The sequence below is a fragment of the Cyphellophora attinorum genome (genome assembly GCF_001299255.1).
Source record: "Cyphellophora attinorum strain CBS 131958 chromosome Unknown Contig15, whole genome shotgun sequence".
Taxonomy (NCBI): domain Eukaryota; kingdom Fungi; phylum Ascomycota; class Eurotiomycetes; order Chaetothyriales; family Cyphellophoraceae; genus Cyphellophora; species Cyphellophora attinorum.
Genome location: NW_017253243.1, coordinates 161,187 through 176,575, shown reverse-complemented (window position 1 = coordinate 176,575; position 15,389 = coordinate 161,187). Strand labels below are relative to the sequence as shown.

Below are 15,389 nucleotides of genomic sequence, written 5' to 3'. Positions count from 1 at the left end.
AGACGCGAAGTTGGTACAGATGCTGACAGCAGAGCGAGACCGACAGGCCTCAGCTGAATAGTCTAGCTTGTTGATGAAGCAACTGCATTTGTTATGGAATGGTGTCCAGATGGCAGGAGTGTTTGAATTCTAGCGAAGGCGTCACGGTCATGCATGAAGCATATTAATCCCGGGTCATGACAGATACCAGACACAATGCCTGCAGAGGCACTCAAAGAGAAAGCTCCAGAAGAGAGCTCAGGTACTGCATACCCAGGCATGAATGCTAGACTCGAGTCAAGTAGAACTTCGATCTCAATCTCTCACAGTTCTAGAGCGCGCCGCGGGCAAGCAGCCGATACCTTAGTCAACAGTAACCCCACGCCTGACTGCTCGATTTGGACGGTGGAAATCGTGCATGCTGACTGGATGCCACTACGTTGTCCTCACGAAATTGCGTCCGGCTCAAGACACCGAAGCCTCCCAGAATCCTGCGAGACTCATAGCTGCCGGGAGGGACGCGTTCTCCCAGGCTCAGCTTAAGACATGGACCCGAGCATGCCGGTTGGCTCCCCAATGCTACAGCTAGATAGGTCAGCAACGTATATGCGCGGCTGTCACGGTTCATGCATCATGCAGATCCTCCGTTCTAGCAGCACAGCTCTCAGGAAGTCAACTTCTCATCAATGGACATGAGCACCAAGACACCCAGCATCGGCGCCCAGGTGCCAGGCACAGAAACAAGCATTTGATGCTGGATCTGGGTATCCGCTGGCAAGGATGATTGGCGTTAGGGCAATTAGGCGAGAGGAACGTAATGGATTGAGGCTATGCAAACAAATCAACAACATCGACTCCGCGTAGACGTCTTGTTTCTTGACTCGCGCGAACGTACAGTGGTGCCACGGGAGCGGCTGACGTCTTGAAAAGTAGGCTGTCGACAAGAGCTGATAGGTATATACTCTTTGGCTGTCTGCCTGATCAGCTCGAGAACTGAAAGCACAGCAAGGCAAAACGTGTGGGAGCACCGGCGGATCCCAGTTCTAGGCTTTCGTAGGCTATTCCGCTGCGTGGTTCGCGTGTGTATGACGCTGCCACGGCATCATTTCTCGTCATTTCTCGTCAAGTTAGTGCTTAACGGTCGATCGGATATCGGACCTGCTGGAAGTGAACCACCGTTGCATCTTGAACCTTGAGGTTTGATTTGTTCCCACGTCACCCAGTCGCCTGGCTTGAGGGAAACTTGCATAATAGCCCTGTCACATCCACCTTTTCTCTGCATCTCGAACTTTTATTCAGGCCTCAAGTCCCGGCTGCGTGCATAGAGGGTGTGAGGTTCATTCAAGTTCAGTCAATCGTTCGACAATAATAGCTGTTGCCATTCGTTTGTCCACAATACCAACGAAGCCTCCTGTAGCACAGAGCGTCGTGTCCAGCTCACGCTACTGCCGTCCCGACCACCTGTCCCTCACGAAACTCACGCTCTTTCCGGAAGACAAAATTAACCAACTGACACCACCTGCGCCGCCACTCTCCCACAACACTCGCTTGCCGAAGCGGGCCACAGGCACCGCCAAACAGGAAGGTCGCCAACATGCCAAACCGCCTCCGCAAATTCTCGGACTCAATAGGCAAGAGCCTGCAAAATGTGCGCCCTGGCCACTCCCGCGAGCCCTCGGGCTCGACCGCTCCTTCCGCAGCAGCACAGACCGACTCTGTTTCCAAGGAGAGACTCGTCAGGGAATCCTCTAGTAGCGGCTCGATACCCAACACGTCACAACTGCCATATCGGCAAGAGCAGTCGACTCGCTCGCGACCCAACTCGATGCTGTATGCGAGCCCGACGATGGATCTGGGACGGGAGATGAATATTGAGGAGCTTGCGCCCGTGTTTAGCTTTCTTTCGAGCCACAGCAACAAGTTGTACCAGGAGGGGTATTTCCTGAAGTTGAACGATCTCGACACAAATGGGAAGCCAAATGCTGATAGGAACTGGACCGAGTGTTTTGCACAGCTCGTTGGGACGATTCTCTCGCTATGGGACGCGGCAGCGCTGGATGTGGCCGGTCAGGATGGTGAGGTGGCGCCTACATTTGTTAATCTCGCGGACGCTTCGATAAAAATGGTACGTGGCATTGTCCAGCTACAAGATTGGGTATGCTAATTCAGCGGTCAGATCCAGCAGCTACCGACTCGAAGCGACGACGTGCAGCCACTGCAGAATGTCTTGTCGATTTCCACCGCCGGCAAGAACCGATACCTCTTTCACTTCAATTCCATTCACTCGTTGACACAATGGACCGCTGGGATTCGGCTAGCGATGTTCGAGAACTCGTCCCTGCAAGAGCTGTACACTGGGTCGTTGATTGCTGGAAAGGGCAAGACGTTGAACAACATCAGATCTATTATGGAGCATACAAAATTCCGCTATGAAGACTGGGCTAGAGTCCGCTTCGGCGCTGGGACACCGTGGCGGAGGTGCTGGTGCGTCGTTGAGCCTCCTGACGAGAAGGAATGGCAGAAGGCTGCGAAGTCGATGAAGAAACGCTCAGCATACGAAAGACCCGCCTATCCGAAGGGCAACATCAAGTTTTACGACACCAAGAAGATCAAGAAGACTACAATACCGATCGCGACGATTACCGATGCATATGCTGCGTACGCCATCTATCCACAATCGAAGCCGCTGATTGATCAGTCGACGCTTATCAAGCTGGAGGGAAAGATCACGATTCATTCGACGCCCGAGTCGAAGACCGAAGGATTTGTCTTCGTCATGCCAGAGCTCCATGCTGCTGTGTCTGGGTTCGAGATGATGCTGCGTTACCTATTCCCCGTCTACGACACATTCCAGCTGTATGGACGGCCGAATCGCCTGATTGCAGACACGCTGGACGCGAAAGGGCTGATGTTTGCAATGCCCAAGCAGCGGCGGTATGGCTATTTAGACATTATGGACGTTGCCTCACTCATCCATACGCAAGGAAGTGAAAAGTGGTCCGAGCGAGAGTGGCGGAAGCAGATGAAGGACCTGACTGCGAAGCGAATGGCCACGATGAGAGAGAACCGTGCAAGCACCATGGACGTCAGGACATCAACAATGTCCTCGCGCATGGGTCATCCCAACGACATCTCGCCAGTAGATTCCATGGGCCCTCAAAGAGGCCACAATCACAGCATGTCGACCACCGACGTTGCGCTGTCTCCACCGAAGCCTCACGCCCAAAATCCTGCATTGTTGCACGCGCAGCACCATCACAGCAGATCTGCATCAGAATCCATTGCGCTGTCTCCGCCCAAACGAAGGCAAGACAATGGCTACCAGAACTCGAGATTGTCCATGGACAGGAATTCTCCTGATAGTGACGAGATGATTCCTGCGCCTGTACCTCCAGCGCATCGCGCAGTCTATGGCCCGGTACTTGCACCGACAGGCTCTAACGGCGGTCCATTCGCAGACAGCAGAGGCAGTTCGGACTCGAGCCTCAGCCTCCAGCGGCAGCAGTCCCGTGCAGCAGAAGATGTCAATGCGGCTATGACAGCTTCAGCACCTCCAGTTCCTGTGGCTGCCCCACCCACGCTTCAGCATCAAGCCACTGATGTTCCGCAAAGACGACCTGACGCTCGTCCCGAAATGCGAAGGGAGAAGAGCCGCATGTCCAATGCCACACTTGAGCAGATAGCGGACGTCAACAAGCTGCGCGAGCCCACGACACAGGCAGGCGCAGCAGCAAATGCAGCCTTTTTGGCTTGGCGCAACGGGAACGGGAATCAGAACCAGCCGCATCCGCAACAGAGCCAGAACAATCGAGGGGTAAATACAACCAGCCCCAACGACGAGAGAATGACTGCTAATCCTTTGCATAAAGCCATGGTAGCAGACGAATTGACGCAAAGTCCAACGGACGCACGACCTTCTTCTCAACGCCAAGCCAGTGAGCACTCTATTCGGAGGAAACCCATTCCAGGAACTTCGAGCACACACAGTACACCTCTTATACCACAGAGCGAAGGCATCGCGGAACTAGCGATGGCGCGGACAAGATCATCCGACAGAGCTGCAGCTATGTCAAACCATGAACGAGATTCTTCGCCAAGCTATGCCAGCACACGACCTTCGATGGACCAAAAGTCTGAGAAGTCCGTCCCACGGGTTCGAACTGGCGTCTTGAAGACGGTCGGAGATCCGAATCTGTCCAGCTTTGACGATCGGCGGAAATCGGACATTCCAGAGATCGACTTTGGAGTCACTCAGAGCCTGGATCCAGGGACAAGCAGTCGACCAATAACGCCGATGGGATTTTCCAGTAGCAGCACCCCGGGAACAAGTCGGCCAGGCACTGCCCTAGGACTGACGCCAGGAAGTCGACCGATCACTCCGATGGGGCTATCTAGCACCTCGCGATCAAGCACTGCCATGGGCATGGTCGGCGGTGTGACTCCTGAGAAGAAGTCACCTTTACGAACGCCAGAAGCTCTAGCATCCGATGAGAAACGCAGCTCCTATTTTGGCAGGCCAAGTCATTCACGGGGAGCAAGCTATGCTTGGCAGCCTGGCATGGCTGCGGGACGTCAAAGCCCCGGTCCCGCACTCTCGCCAGAGGATTTCGTTCAGCAAAGGGCAGCTGTAGCTCAGCTACCAGGCAACTATGTTCCGCAAAGGTCTATGTCTGCCAACAGGCTGAGTAATGTGCCCAGCCCTAGTCCTCCACCAGCGAATGGGCCGAAGAAGCTGCAGAAGAAGAAGGATTCACGGCCTAGCTCTCGCAGCTCGACAGACCTACTGGACTATTCATCCAAACTTTCGGCGCGTGAACAAGAGCACGTTGCGAGGATGACTGGCGGCCCACTGCTGAACCTGCCAGACCGGAGTCGGACGCCAGACCCTACGGTTGGTTTGATCGGCGCTATCGAGGCCCGCGAACAGGAGAAAAAGCAGACCAGAGAGAATGTCTCTGGGCACATGGTGCAGGCTGCGATCGCTCAAAGGCAACATCATGCTAAGGCCCAGCAGGTACAGGCTCAGAAGGATGCGCAGCGGTTGTCTGCTCAGTTTCCGGCTGCTTATGCGCAGCAGTATCAACAGCAGCAGCAGGGTGGTTACTATACGCAGCAGCCACCGCAGCAGCAGCAGCAGTGGACGAGTTGGGGTGCTCCCGTCGATGGTCAAGCTCAGGCGCAGTATCATCAGCAGCAGTGGCAAGCGCAGCAGCAGCAGGCTGCTCAACAGGCTGCTCAACAACAGTGGAGGATGTCATACCAGTCACAGCAACCGCCGCCGTCGGGATATGATCAGTCGAAGTACGGGGGTTACTACCAGTAGATATGAAGAGAGGAAGACTCTTTTGTAATGAGAATCATGGTTGGTTTGGATGCATTGCGCGGTCTAGGTTCTAGCATTAGCATTGGCATTAGCATCAGTACTGGTTTAGGCATTATTAAATGATTCAGTATCATTATCCAAAGGACCGTGGCTCCATGGCAGTCATCGTTGTTCGCCCATATAAATCACCGACATGCGGATGAGGCTTGTCATCCGGCGGCTTCGGGGGCTTGGTGCGGAAACTGTAACCGGCGGGCACATCTACATCAACGACGGGCGTCTGCATACTGCAAGTTCCACCATTCTGCTCTCAACTACAACGCCTTAGCGCCTCTCACTCTTTCCAACATGTCTTCGTCGACAGAGATATGTTCCGCGTTCATAGAAGCCGTTCCGCCCGGCGAGCTGAACGAGGTTGTCAACGACGTCAAAGCACTCACATCGGACGACGACCCAGCACTGATACAAAAGTTGAAGCCGGCGTTTCAGAAATACAACGAGGATCAGCTCCTCGCAGTCAAACTACCCGGAGGTAGCCAACACGTATGTACCCTTCTGCGCGACTGCAACGCAACACACCACCACTAACACAGCGCTCGCAGGTCCTCATATCCGCCCACAACCGCCTCGACGCCTCCTCCTCAACGTACTACGACACCGCAACCTCGACCTCCTTCACCTTCGACCACATCACCCAAAAAGCCTCGTCGCCACAATCCTACACCCACGAATCCCCACACAGCGACCTCATCGCCTCCATCTCCCGCTCCATAAGCTCCCACTTCCAAGAACACTACCCTGCCTCCACATCCTCAACCTCGTCCGCGTCCACCGTCTGCGCCTCCGCTGCAGCATCAGGCAGTATAGCGATCCTCCTCAGCACATTGAAAGCCTCCCCCCAAAACTTCCTCTCCGGCCGCTGGCGCTCCTCCTTCCTCTACAGCCGCTCCACTGGCACTCTCCGGGGTGTCATAAAGGTCGACGTGCACTACTACGAAGACGGCAACGTCGCGCTCAAGACCCAGAAGACGATTCCGGAGACACAAGTGGGGAGTGGCGATGGCGCGACAGGGGATGAGATAGTGAGGAAGGTGGCGGCGCTGGAGAAGCAGTACCAGGAGGAGGTGAATCGTGGGGTGGTGGGGATGAATGAGGGAATGTTCAAGGGGTTGAGGAGGCAGTTGCCGGTTACGAGACAGCGGGTGGAGTGGGAGAAGGTGCGGGGGTATGGGCTGGGAGGAGATCTGAGGGGGGATCGGTGACGAAAGGGGCAATGGGATTTAGTAGCGGAGGGGCTGTGTGGCACGACGCAGCGGTCTGCTGCAGATGGATGGGCGGTGACGATCGTTGAGCTGCACTCGGCCAAAACCAGCTGTGCGATACACATCGAAAGAACTACTTGAGGATGATTTCGAACGATGGATCCTGCTGCGTGGAAGCATGTCTAGTTAAAGCCTCGTGATTAGAGGTGAACCAAGAAACCAGCAAGGCCTGGGGAGGATGCTCAAGCAGGTGAAGACTCGCAAGGTCCACATCTGCTCTGATGATCACTGGGGCCTGCGTGCATAATTCTCTTCCCTACCAGAAGCAGAAGAGGTAGAGGCCCACCACTTTGGTAGACGACAAGCGCTGTTAGGAGACGACGTTATCCCAGACCACCATATGACGGCAAATGCGCCGATCTCCCCATTGCCCTCTCGTCGTCCGGCCTCTTCAGAGCCTTAAAGCTCGCGCTTGCCCTCACGGATTCGTTCAGATGGAAGCAGCACTCGCGATCGACCGGAGCGTAATTGCCAGTGTGCTGCCAGTGCACTTTCAAGGAATGGCAGGTGGTGCATCCTGGGTCGTCCTTCTCAAGGATGTTTCGAAATGAAAAGTCAGTCATCCGGTCGCTCTTTAACCTTGCTGAAGCCGGTAGACTAGACTGACACTCGGATTCTCTCGAGTTAGGTGGCAGTTCGCGGATGCATTTCACTCGCCCCTCCCTCCTCCGCATTTCGCTGACATTGCCCCAACGTGCTGTGTTCCCGCGGATAACCATTTTCGGTAGCCTTACGAAATGGCCGACCAGGGGCCGAGGCCCAAGCCCAGAACCACGATCCGGTGGGAGGAAGACGCGCGAGAACACAATGACCTTCACACATGTACCTGTGGGGCAGAGGAGTCCCCCTGGCCTGAGTCGTAGATTGATGACACCGATGAACCAGCTAGGAGCGTACAAAACCCCTCCATGCTCAACCTCGATTGGATTTGTAGCTAGAAGTCTTACGATCCTCGCGTTACGCTCCTGCTTGCAAAGGCTTACCTGACCGTCTGTCAAGCGGATTCAGAAGATCATCGACAGACGAGACCAAAAGAGACCTCATCTTGCGCTCACTATCGACTCTTTCACGTCTGGCTGACCCTCTGATTGGATCAAATCCTCAGCTCTCGTACTTCCTGTGCCTTCCCCCTCTCTTGGCACACCTTGCGAAGAGGCCTGAAGGAATAGCAGTCCGAAGTCGTCCGTCTAGGTGTGTAGCGTATGTGGAAGGCCTTGTGGGACCGAACAAGCGTAAGTCACTGATATACATTGGAAGGGGACATATATCCAAGAAGTCTCCGAGTCCTTGCACGGAACAGTATACTTCTCCACGCCGGCTCAATATCAACACCCGCAGAGGTGCCGATACCAAGTGAGCCAGGTGAACACACTGCCTCAACACACGCTATACTTCGACGAAACCCAGCTAGACCGCCAATCCAGCACCACCATCATGGCCGACTCAACATCAGCACCCACCGCCACAGATGGCACCACAGCTGCCCCAAAAGTTGACATCCCCTCCACGACCCGCGCCGGCTGCGTGGTTAACCCCGGCCCCGACTTCTCCGTTACCCTCAAAGACGACATCAAAACCCCCAGCCCAGGCCCCAGCGAAGTCCTCATCAAACTCACGCACACCGGTATCTGCTACTCCGACCTACACTATATGCTCGAGGACCTCCCTTCCCTGCACATGAAGACTCAGTATGGCATCGACTCCCCCGGCCACGAAGGGATCGGACACGTCGTCGCCTTGGGCTCCAACGTAGCGAAAGAATCCGTGCCTGAGATCAAGCTTGGCGACCGGGTCGGGCTGAAGCCCGTGTGGAGTAGTTGTGGGATGTGTGAGTTGTGTTGCGACGAGAGGGAGATGTATTGTGTCAAGTCGGTGCAGACGGGATTGCATGTGGCGGGGACGTACCAGCAGTATGTTCTGGGGAGAATGGAGCATGTAGTGCGGATTCCGGATGGGGTGGACGGGAGCGTGGCGGCGCCGGTCATGTGTGCTGGGGCGACGATTTATCGTGGGATTACTGAGGCTGGCCTCAAGCCCGGTCAGTGGGTTATCTTTTCCGGGGCTGGTGGTGGTGTCGGGCATATGGGTGTTCTGTATGCTAAGGCGATGGGCATGCGTGTCATCGCTATTGATGGCGGCGCTGACAAAGGCAAGATGTGCCTCTCTATCGGCGCCGACCACTTCATCGACTTCCTCGAGACCCCAGATCTCGTCTCTGAAGTTCAGAAGCTCACCGATGGACTAGGCGCGCACGGGCTGATCGTTACGGCAAGCAGTTCCAAGGCGTACGTGGGGGGACTGGCGCTGTTAAGGACGTCAGGCGTGATGATGTGCATCGGAATCGTACCTGTTACGGACATACCCAGCGTGGCGGACCCGTTGAGTCTGTTGGGCGGGAATAAGAAGGTCATGGGGACGATTGTGGGGACGAGGAGTGATGCGAGGAAGGCGCTGGATTACTGTGCGCGGGGACTGGTTAAGCCGCACGTCACGGAGTACTCGTGGTCGCAGTTGCCGGAAGCCGTGGACAAGCTGCGGAAGGGTCAAGTTGCTGGACGATGTGTTGTCAAGTTCGACGACTGAGTGTGTTGAAGGGGTAGGAACATGTTGCTGAGCCGGGCTGTCGTTTGATCTTATGTGTCGCGGCGAAGGCCTATCTTGTCAGCGACATGAGGAAGAGACGAAAAGGATGACAAAAGAGTCAAGAGGAATTTATGCCTGGTTTTCACTAACAGCAGGAGCGTACCACAAATGAATGGAATGCCCCTTCCGAAGCGATATTGCAATTGCCGTTCAGTCGACTGAGAACATGATCTCGTTGTTGGGACCCTTCCTCGCTGGTAGATTCGTATCTTTTCTCTTCAATTGCACCCCCTGATAGTCCGAGTTACGCGTAGAGTCGCTCCCCTGATTTCGCCTGGCCCTCAATCCAAAGAGGCTGCTGCGCTCCGGCTCAGACCGGGACGCAGTTGCTATCGCGGCTGGTTTCGATGCCACAAGTGAGCGTCTCAGAACTATGTGGGCCTTCCAGGTAAGCACATCGTCCAAGTAAGTGCGAACATGCGGATTGACTCGTCTATTCATCACCCTGCGTAGGCCCGGCCACCTTTCCTGAGGATACGAGCTGGTGGTGATAAGTTTGCCAATTTTTTTAAGCATCCTCTCTCCGTCCACACTATGACCAGAGCCTTCCCAAACCTTCAGCCAGTGCTCAGCCATGTCCAAAAGAGTGAAACCTCGCACAGCGGCCCATCTCCTGTTCGATGAGATCTGGGTCGAACGAACGGTGCGGTGCATTTGGCGCAAGCGGTAGACGAACTCGTCTTCCAAGTCCATGTAGTCGATCTCGACGCCAAGATCCGGGTGATCGCTCAAGTAACGCAACAGCCGCGCTGTTTGAATCCATGGTGGTGAGGTGAGTGGCCTAAAGAAGAGATGGTCGGGTGGCGCACGATCGCCGAACAGAACCCTCTTCCATTCGACTTTGGTAAAATCCCATGCTATGATTGCTTTTTGGGTCATCGGCGTGAAAAGGTTTTTCAGGTCGGCCGAGGAGGCGCTCCTGGCGCGGAGCTGACCGCCTGGCCCATAGTGTCTGAGGATCCAGCGGATCAGTCTGTGGACTTCGGAGATCCTGCTCGTGTGAGCCAATGCTACAAATGCATATCTCCAGAATGACACGTCGATGTTGCTGCCGCTGCTTAGAATTTGCTGACAGATGCCGATCGAGAAGGAGACCAGATCAGCCTCTCGGGGCGTCACGAGAAACTCAGACGCCATCTCACGACGTACCGACGGCCCCAAACATCGCTGGCTCAAATATGTTATGACGCTGGGAGTGATTACATGTCGGGTCTGATGCAAAGATACCACAATCTCTAGCACTCTTTGCCAGTCTGCCCAATGAATAGCATCGACCAAGAGAGTGTTGGTTATCCAGTCGCTGTCTTGAAGTCGGTTGTCACTAGCACGTAGGATCAAGAGAGATCGCGTTGTGTCGAAGATCTCCTTGTTCGGCACGGACCGGCGGAGCAAGGAACGCTGCAAAGTCATATCTGAAAATTCGTCGTGATGCATGTCAGTCTCAGCAATCCGCTTCAGCAAACCAAATTCTTTCATCTTATGCAGCTGCCGTATAACGACAACGAATGGATGAGCTCCCATGTCGACCCCTCGCTGTTGTAGCAGTTCGAATCTCTCATTCACAGTTGTAAGATCCGGAGCGCCTAAGATCATCTGCCGAACGGACATTGGCCCTATTTGTCTGAGCCCCAAGAAGCAGAGACTGTTCAGGGCGAAGTCGAAAGACAAGCTCGCAGTCGCAAAAAGTCGTGCGACAGTCTCGTCACTGGGCGTCGCGAAACGCCTTGCTGCTGCTACTGCCCGCGAAACGGCCCCATTGACCGTTGTTGGTTTATTTGCCAGATCCGTCGCCATGATCTCGTAAGTCTGTCGTACCTGCCCAGCGAAGTCAACGCCGTGTTTGGTAAGATTTGTGATGAAAGGCTCAATGTCGCTCCAGTCAGTGCAGTGTGAGCAATGAACGGCAGGAGTAGGCTGAAGTTCTGCGGCCGGTCTCCGTGCGCAAGGCGGTAATCGTGCCAGGCGAATGCATCTGCAGCGCGCTCAGTTTCCCATAAGTAGGGAACGGTCCAGTGGTAAACTTTGTCTGAAGTGAGTAAGTTCAAGACATCGTTGCAATGCTCAAGCGCGGATGGGATGGCTGACGCGCACGCTGAACGGAAAATATGCTGCAAGTCGTCGGGTCCTTTGTAGAACTGTCGATTCCTCAGCCACTGCGCCATGCTGAGGGCCAGATGAGGCTTCATTCTGAGCAGACCCCCAACAGTGCCAACGAAAAGTAAATCGGCGCAGTATCCACGATTGCGACACTGGGTACAGATGCGCTTCAGATAACTGTAATCTTGGCGTTCTGCCTTGGGACCATTGATAGCAGCCCATAAAAACGCATCTATCATGTCCCTGGCGTTTCCATTATCGGAGGTGAGCTGCAGAGGCGGACCGCGATGAAACAAAGCATTGGAAAGGTCGTGGATACCCTGAACACCTTTCTTCTGGCGAGCAGCATCTATCAAGAAGAGCCATAGGTCGAGGTCGTTGCGTGTTGCTTGACCACCATCAAGCATTCGCAGGCCAGGAGCGGCACGTCGGCCAAGATCGATCTCGTAGTCGAGCCGGTCTGCAGAGTAAATGCCATGCAGACGAGCTCTAGCAAGAAGTCTTCGTTCTGCAATCGAGACAGCTTCTGGGCCAAGACCCTCCGTTCGTGGCGTGTCATGGTACTGATCTGCAGTTTCGAGGCAATTTTCTCGTGGTGCGCCACGATCCTGGTTCGAGCTCTCAGAGACTTCGTCAAGAGCGGTCGATAACGGGGTGGCGTGGTCATCCGCCGTACTTTGCACCGTCGCTGGATGGTTCGCACGTGGCGAGATGCTGATAGGCTCAGATTGAGCGACATCGCCGCCCAAGGGCTTGAATCTGATACGTCTGTACCTGATCAGCGATTGAGCACTGGACGAAGTCCATGTTCGTCGCGGGAGTCTACATCCCACTTGGCGCGCCACTTGCCCGTGACGGTCAAGTAGGCGCAGGCATCGCATGAATCATCCAGAAGCGACAGCGAGATGAATCTTGAGGATGTGACGATAGTTGACTGGTCTTGTACCCGTGATGAGATGGCATGTACTTCGACAAGCATATCATCAATAAAGCCGAGTTCGCGTTCTCAAGCTGGATGAACTAGCTCCATTTAGAATAGTGCCTTGGCATCAAGCTCCTGCGGTTGACCTCACTCGAGCAGCTTTCTCAACACCACTCACAATCCGGCCACTCCTCTCCTGTTCCTCCACACAAGCAGTCTCAAGGAGGACAATATCACAACCATGGTCACCCCTACCGCCGCCCGCTTCATGCAGGCTACACGAGCACAACTCTTCCGGCCGGCAGCTCGACAGCAATGGGGGTATGTCGAACCTATTGGCGCATAGCCGATGTCATGAAGCGTCAAGAGGTCTGCGAGCTTTCACTGATGTACTGCTCCTAGCTTTGTCCACCGCGAAAACCGTGTCCCATACTACCAGCGCCTTTTCCAGAACCATGACGGCAAGAGACAGTGGCATAAGGTTAGTCAATTTTCTGCTTCGTTCGAGCACGCGGGAGCTGCATAAACCGGAAGTTGTGTCAGAAATGTCGACGAGTAGGGTAGACGGATGGATCGACATAGGTCGCAGGAGACATTGCAATCACGTCCCCGGAATTGAATACTTCGGGAAGAATTGAGACCCGGACGGTTTAAGAGGCGACTACATGTTAGTGGAATCGAGGCCGAAGATAGGCGAAGGTCCTCTGTCTACCACCATCGACGATCGGGCTTCGACTCATAAGTGAGCTCGCGTGCCCGTACACCACAACGCTCGCACCGATGTCCGGTTCCACGGCTCGTGCAGAGCTCACAATACTTTCTCATTGGAAACACTCGACCGTGAGGTTCGATTCTGGCGCGTACGATACGATTCGACTGCGATCTCAACCATACAGACTGCTCCCATGACCCCGATGGCCTGCCACGCACATCGAACGGCACTCCTGGACACACTATCCTGGATATGAGTTCTTGACAGTCTCGCGGAATCTTGTCCTCACAAGCTCGTGCTGGCGCTCCTGCATCTTAGACCGTCCGTCATGAGAAAGACAAACACTGACCGTTGCCTCATCTAGACATCACGATCGCCATTCCTCGTCTACCCATTCTACGTTCTAAACTACGGTCTTATGTTTTGGGTCTTGTGGGGTGCCGGCCGAGCAGCTCTGGGCTACAAGTCGCCGTGGGGCAAATGAAGGCAGAATACTTGTTGATGGAAGTAAAACAAAGACATCAAGCGTTGTACACTCATCATACGGCGTTAGCAGAATCATCATGAAAATGATGGAGGCTTGAAGCTATGCCCCCATGAAGTTTTTCGAACTGAGAAATACCCAAGCAGCAGCCTTTCAGCTGTGCGACGTAAGAAAGCACGGCTGGGAAGCTAGTGTGCCCGGTGCAATGGATTGTCCTCGTTGACAGACACTTCTGCTGCTTCACAGATCCAGGAGAGTCACTCCTTGTGCCGCAAATCGGGCGCAAATGTGGAGGCTTGCTCAATACGTCTGCGAGTGATACGTCCTTGTGACTTTGATTGTGCCCATCTGACTCCTGACAAAGCACGTCCGTCGTCCGGTGTAGGAATCCTGCATATTCGTTTCCGCTAGCCAGAGTCCACCCGATGGGTGGCTACGTCATTGGATACGTACTGAAGTACTGCTATTCCGCTGGTCCATGATACTGTATGGCAACACAACAGGCACTCTGACAGCAGCGAGTAATGCTCGCGAGACGAAGTAGAGACACATACAGCAGCGTCAATCGCACAGTACTCAGCAGCGGGCTCGCCACCCTCAATCGCCCAGCGCTCAGACTTCCCAGTATCACCAAACACCCGCGCTCACAACAAGTAGGCGCCATACAGTCTTCCACCACCTCAGCACCACCAGAGATGTCGAAGGACAAGAGCTCCAACCCAGACCTCTCCCTGCACCCTCATGCCACCGGCCTGGCCGCCACCTTCGCCCAGTCCCACCTCAACGCCTCAGACGCCGACAGCCCCTTCACCCTCTACGGTAGCTGGTTCTGCCCCTTCGTCCAGCGCGTCTGGATCATCCTGCACCTGAAGTCCATCCCACACCGCTACGTGGAGATCAACCCCTACCACAAGGCGGCCGAGTTCCTGGCACGGAACCCGAGAGGTTTAGTGCCGACCTTGGCGGTCAATGATTTGAAACTTGCTGGAGTCGAGGCCAATGGTATCGGTGATGACGCCGGCAACGAGGAATTCAACGGCAACAGCAGCAACGACGCGACGACCACCGACGGAGTCCATCCCAAGGAGAAAATCCTCTACGAATCAACAATAATAGCCACCTACCTCAATACCCGCTACCCTCAACCCCACCCCCTGACCTCAAACAACGCCTACACCGCCGCCAAACAAGCCATCGCCATAGACTTCATCTCTACGCGCATCATCCCGGCCTTCTACCGCTTCCTGCAGCATACGCCCCAGAAACCCTACACCCTGGACTCCTGCCGCGCCGAGTTCTGCGGGCACTTGCTGGAGTTCACCCGACAAATGCACTCCCAAGGCCCGTTCTATGGCGGGAAGGACATCAGTATGGTTGACATCGCACTGATACCCTGGGCGCTGAGGGTGTTTCTGATTGATCACTACAAGCTACCTGGTGGGAGTGGTGTGGGGAGACACACAACAGCTGGTGACGACAAGCCAGAGCTAGGGAGCGAAGAAGATCAAGACGCCCTCTGGCAGCGATACTCAACCTGGTACAATGCCATCTCCACGCACCCCAGTGTGCAGGCTACGATGAGCGATCGCGAGAGGTATATCGAGGCGTATAAGAGGTACGCCGAAGATACCACGGGCAGCGGGGTTGGTAAAGCGACAAGGGAAGGGAGGGGGTTGCCTTGAAAGTGTGGCATGAGGGAACATCAGCGCGGGAGGACAGGGCGGTCACTCCGAGGGAAGCTGCTCTCGTTTGGCTTCGACACGATCGAGGCACAAGGGAAAGCCTGTCGACAAAAGCAACAACCAAAGGTAATTGACGAATCATTTATTCTTCCCAAGTCAAGCTTCAGCAGGCCAACTACGGAAGCTTAGCTTCCCAGTTATCTTCTGGTCCCATACTCTTACTGC

General features: G+C 54.8%; 5 protein-coding genes across 5 annotated transcripts; 4 read left to right on the top strand and 1 right to left on the bottom strand.

The window, feature by feature from the left end:
* Nucleotides 1-5,650: 5,650 nt before the first annotated feature.
* On the top strand, nt 5,651-6,564 carry AB675_5026 (F-actin-capping protein subunit alpha; the record flags this gene model as incomplete). Its single annotated transcript, XM_018145207.1, has 2 exons — nt 5,651-5,845; nt 5,905-6,564. The coding sequence occupies 2 exons, from the start codon at nt 5,651-5,653 to the stop codon at nt 6,562-6,564; spliced, it is 855 nt and encodes a 284-aa protein (XP_017999307.1).
* Nucleotides 6,565-8,058: 1,494 nt separating this feature from the next.
* On the top strand, nt 8,059-9,207 carry AB675_5025 (Alcohol dehydrogenase 1; the record flags this gene model as incomplete). The annotated part of the gene is made up of 1 exon (XM_018145206.1): nt 8,059-9,207. One exon carries the CDS (start codon nt 8,059-8,061, stop codon nt 9,205-9,207), a length of 1,149 nt encoding a protein of 382 aa, XP_017999374.1.
* A 210-nt stretch (nt 9,208-9,417) lies between these two features.
* On the bottom strand, nt 9,418-12,171 carry AB675_5024 (uncharacterized protein; the record flags this gene model as incomplete). Its single annotated transcript, XM_018145205.1, has 3 exons — nt 9,418-11,140; nt 11,170-12,132; nt 12,158-12,171. 3 exons carry the CDS (start codon nt 12,169-12,171, stop codon nt 9,418-9,420), a joined length of 2,700 nt encoding a protein of 899 aa, XP_017999189.1.
* A 356-nt stretch (nt 12,172-12,527) lies between these two features.
* On the top strand, nt 12,528-13,482 carry AB675_5023 (uncharacterized protein; the record flags this gene model as incomplete). Its single annotated transcript, XM_018145204.1, has 3 exons — nt 12,528-12,607; nt 12,689-12,767; nt 13,363-13,482. 3 exons carry the CDS (start codon nt 12,528-12,530, stop codon nt 13,480-13,482), a joined length of 279 nt encoding a protein of 92 aa, XP_017999343.1.
* Nucleotides 13,483-14,177: 695 nt separating this feature from the next.
* AB675_5022 (uncharacterized protein) lies at nt 14,178-15,164 on the top strand (the record flags this gene model as incomplete). Its single annotated transcript, XM_018145203.1, has 1 exon — nt 14,178-15,164. One exon carries the CDS (start codon nt 14,178-14,180, stop codon nt 15,162-15,164), a length of 987 nt encoding a protein of 328 aa, XP_017999463.1.
* Between the last annotated feature and the right edge of the window lie 225 nt (nt 15,165-15,389).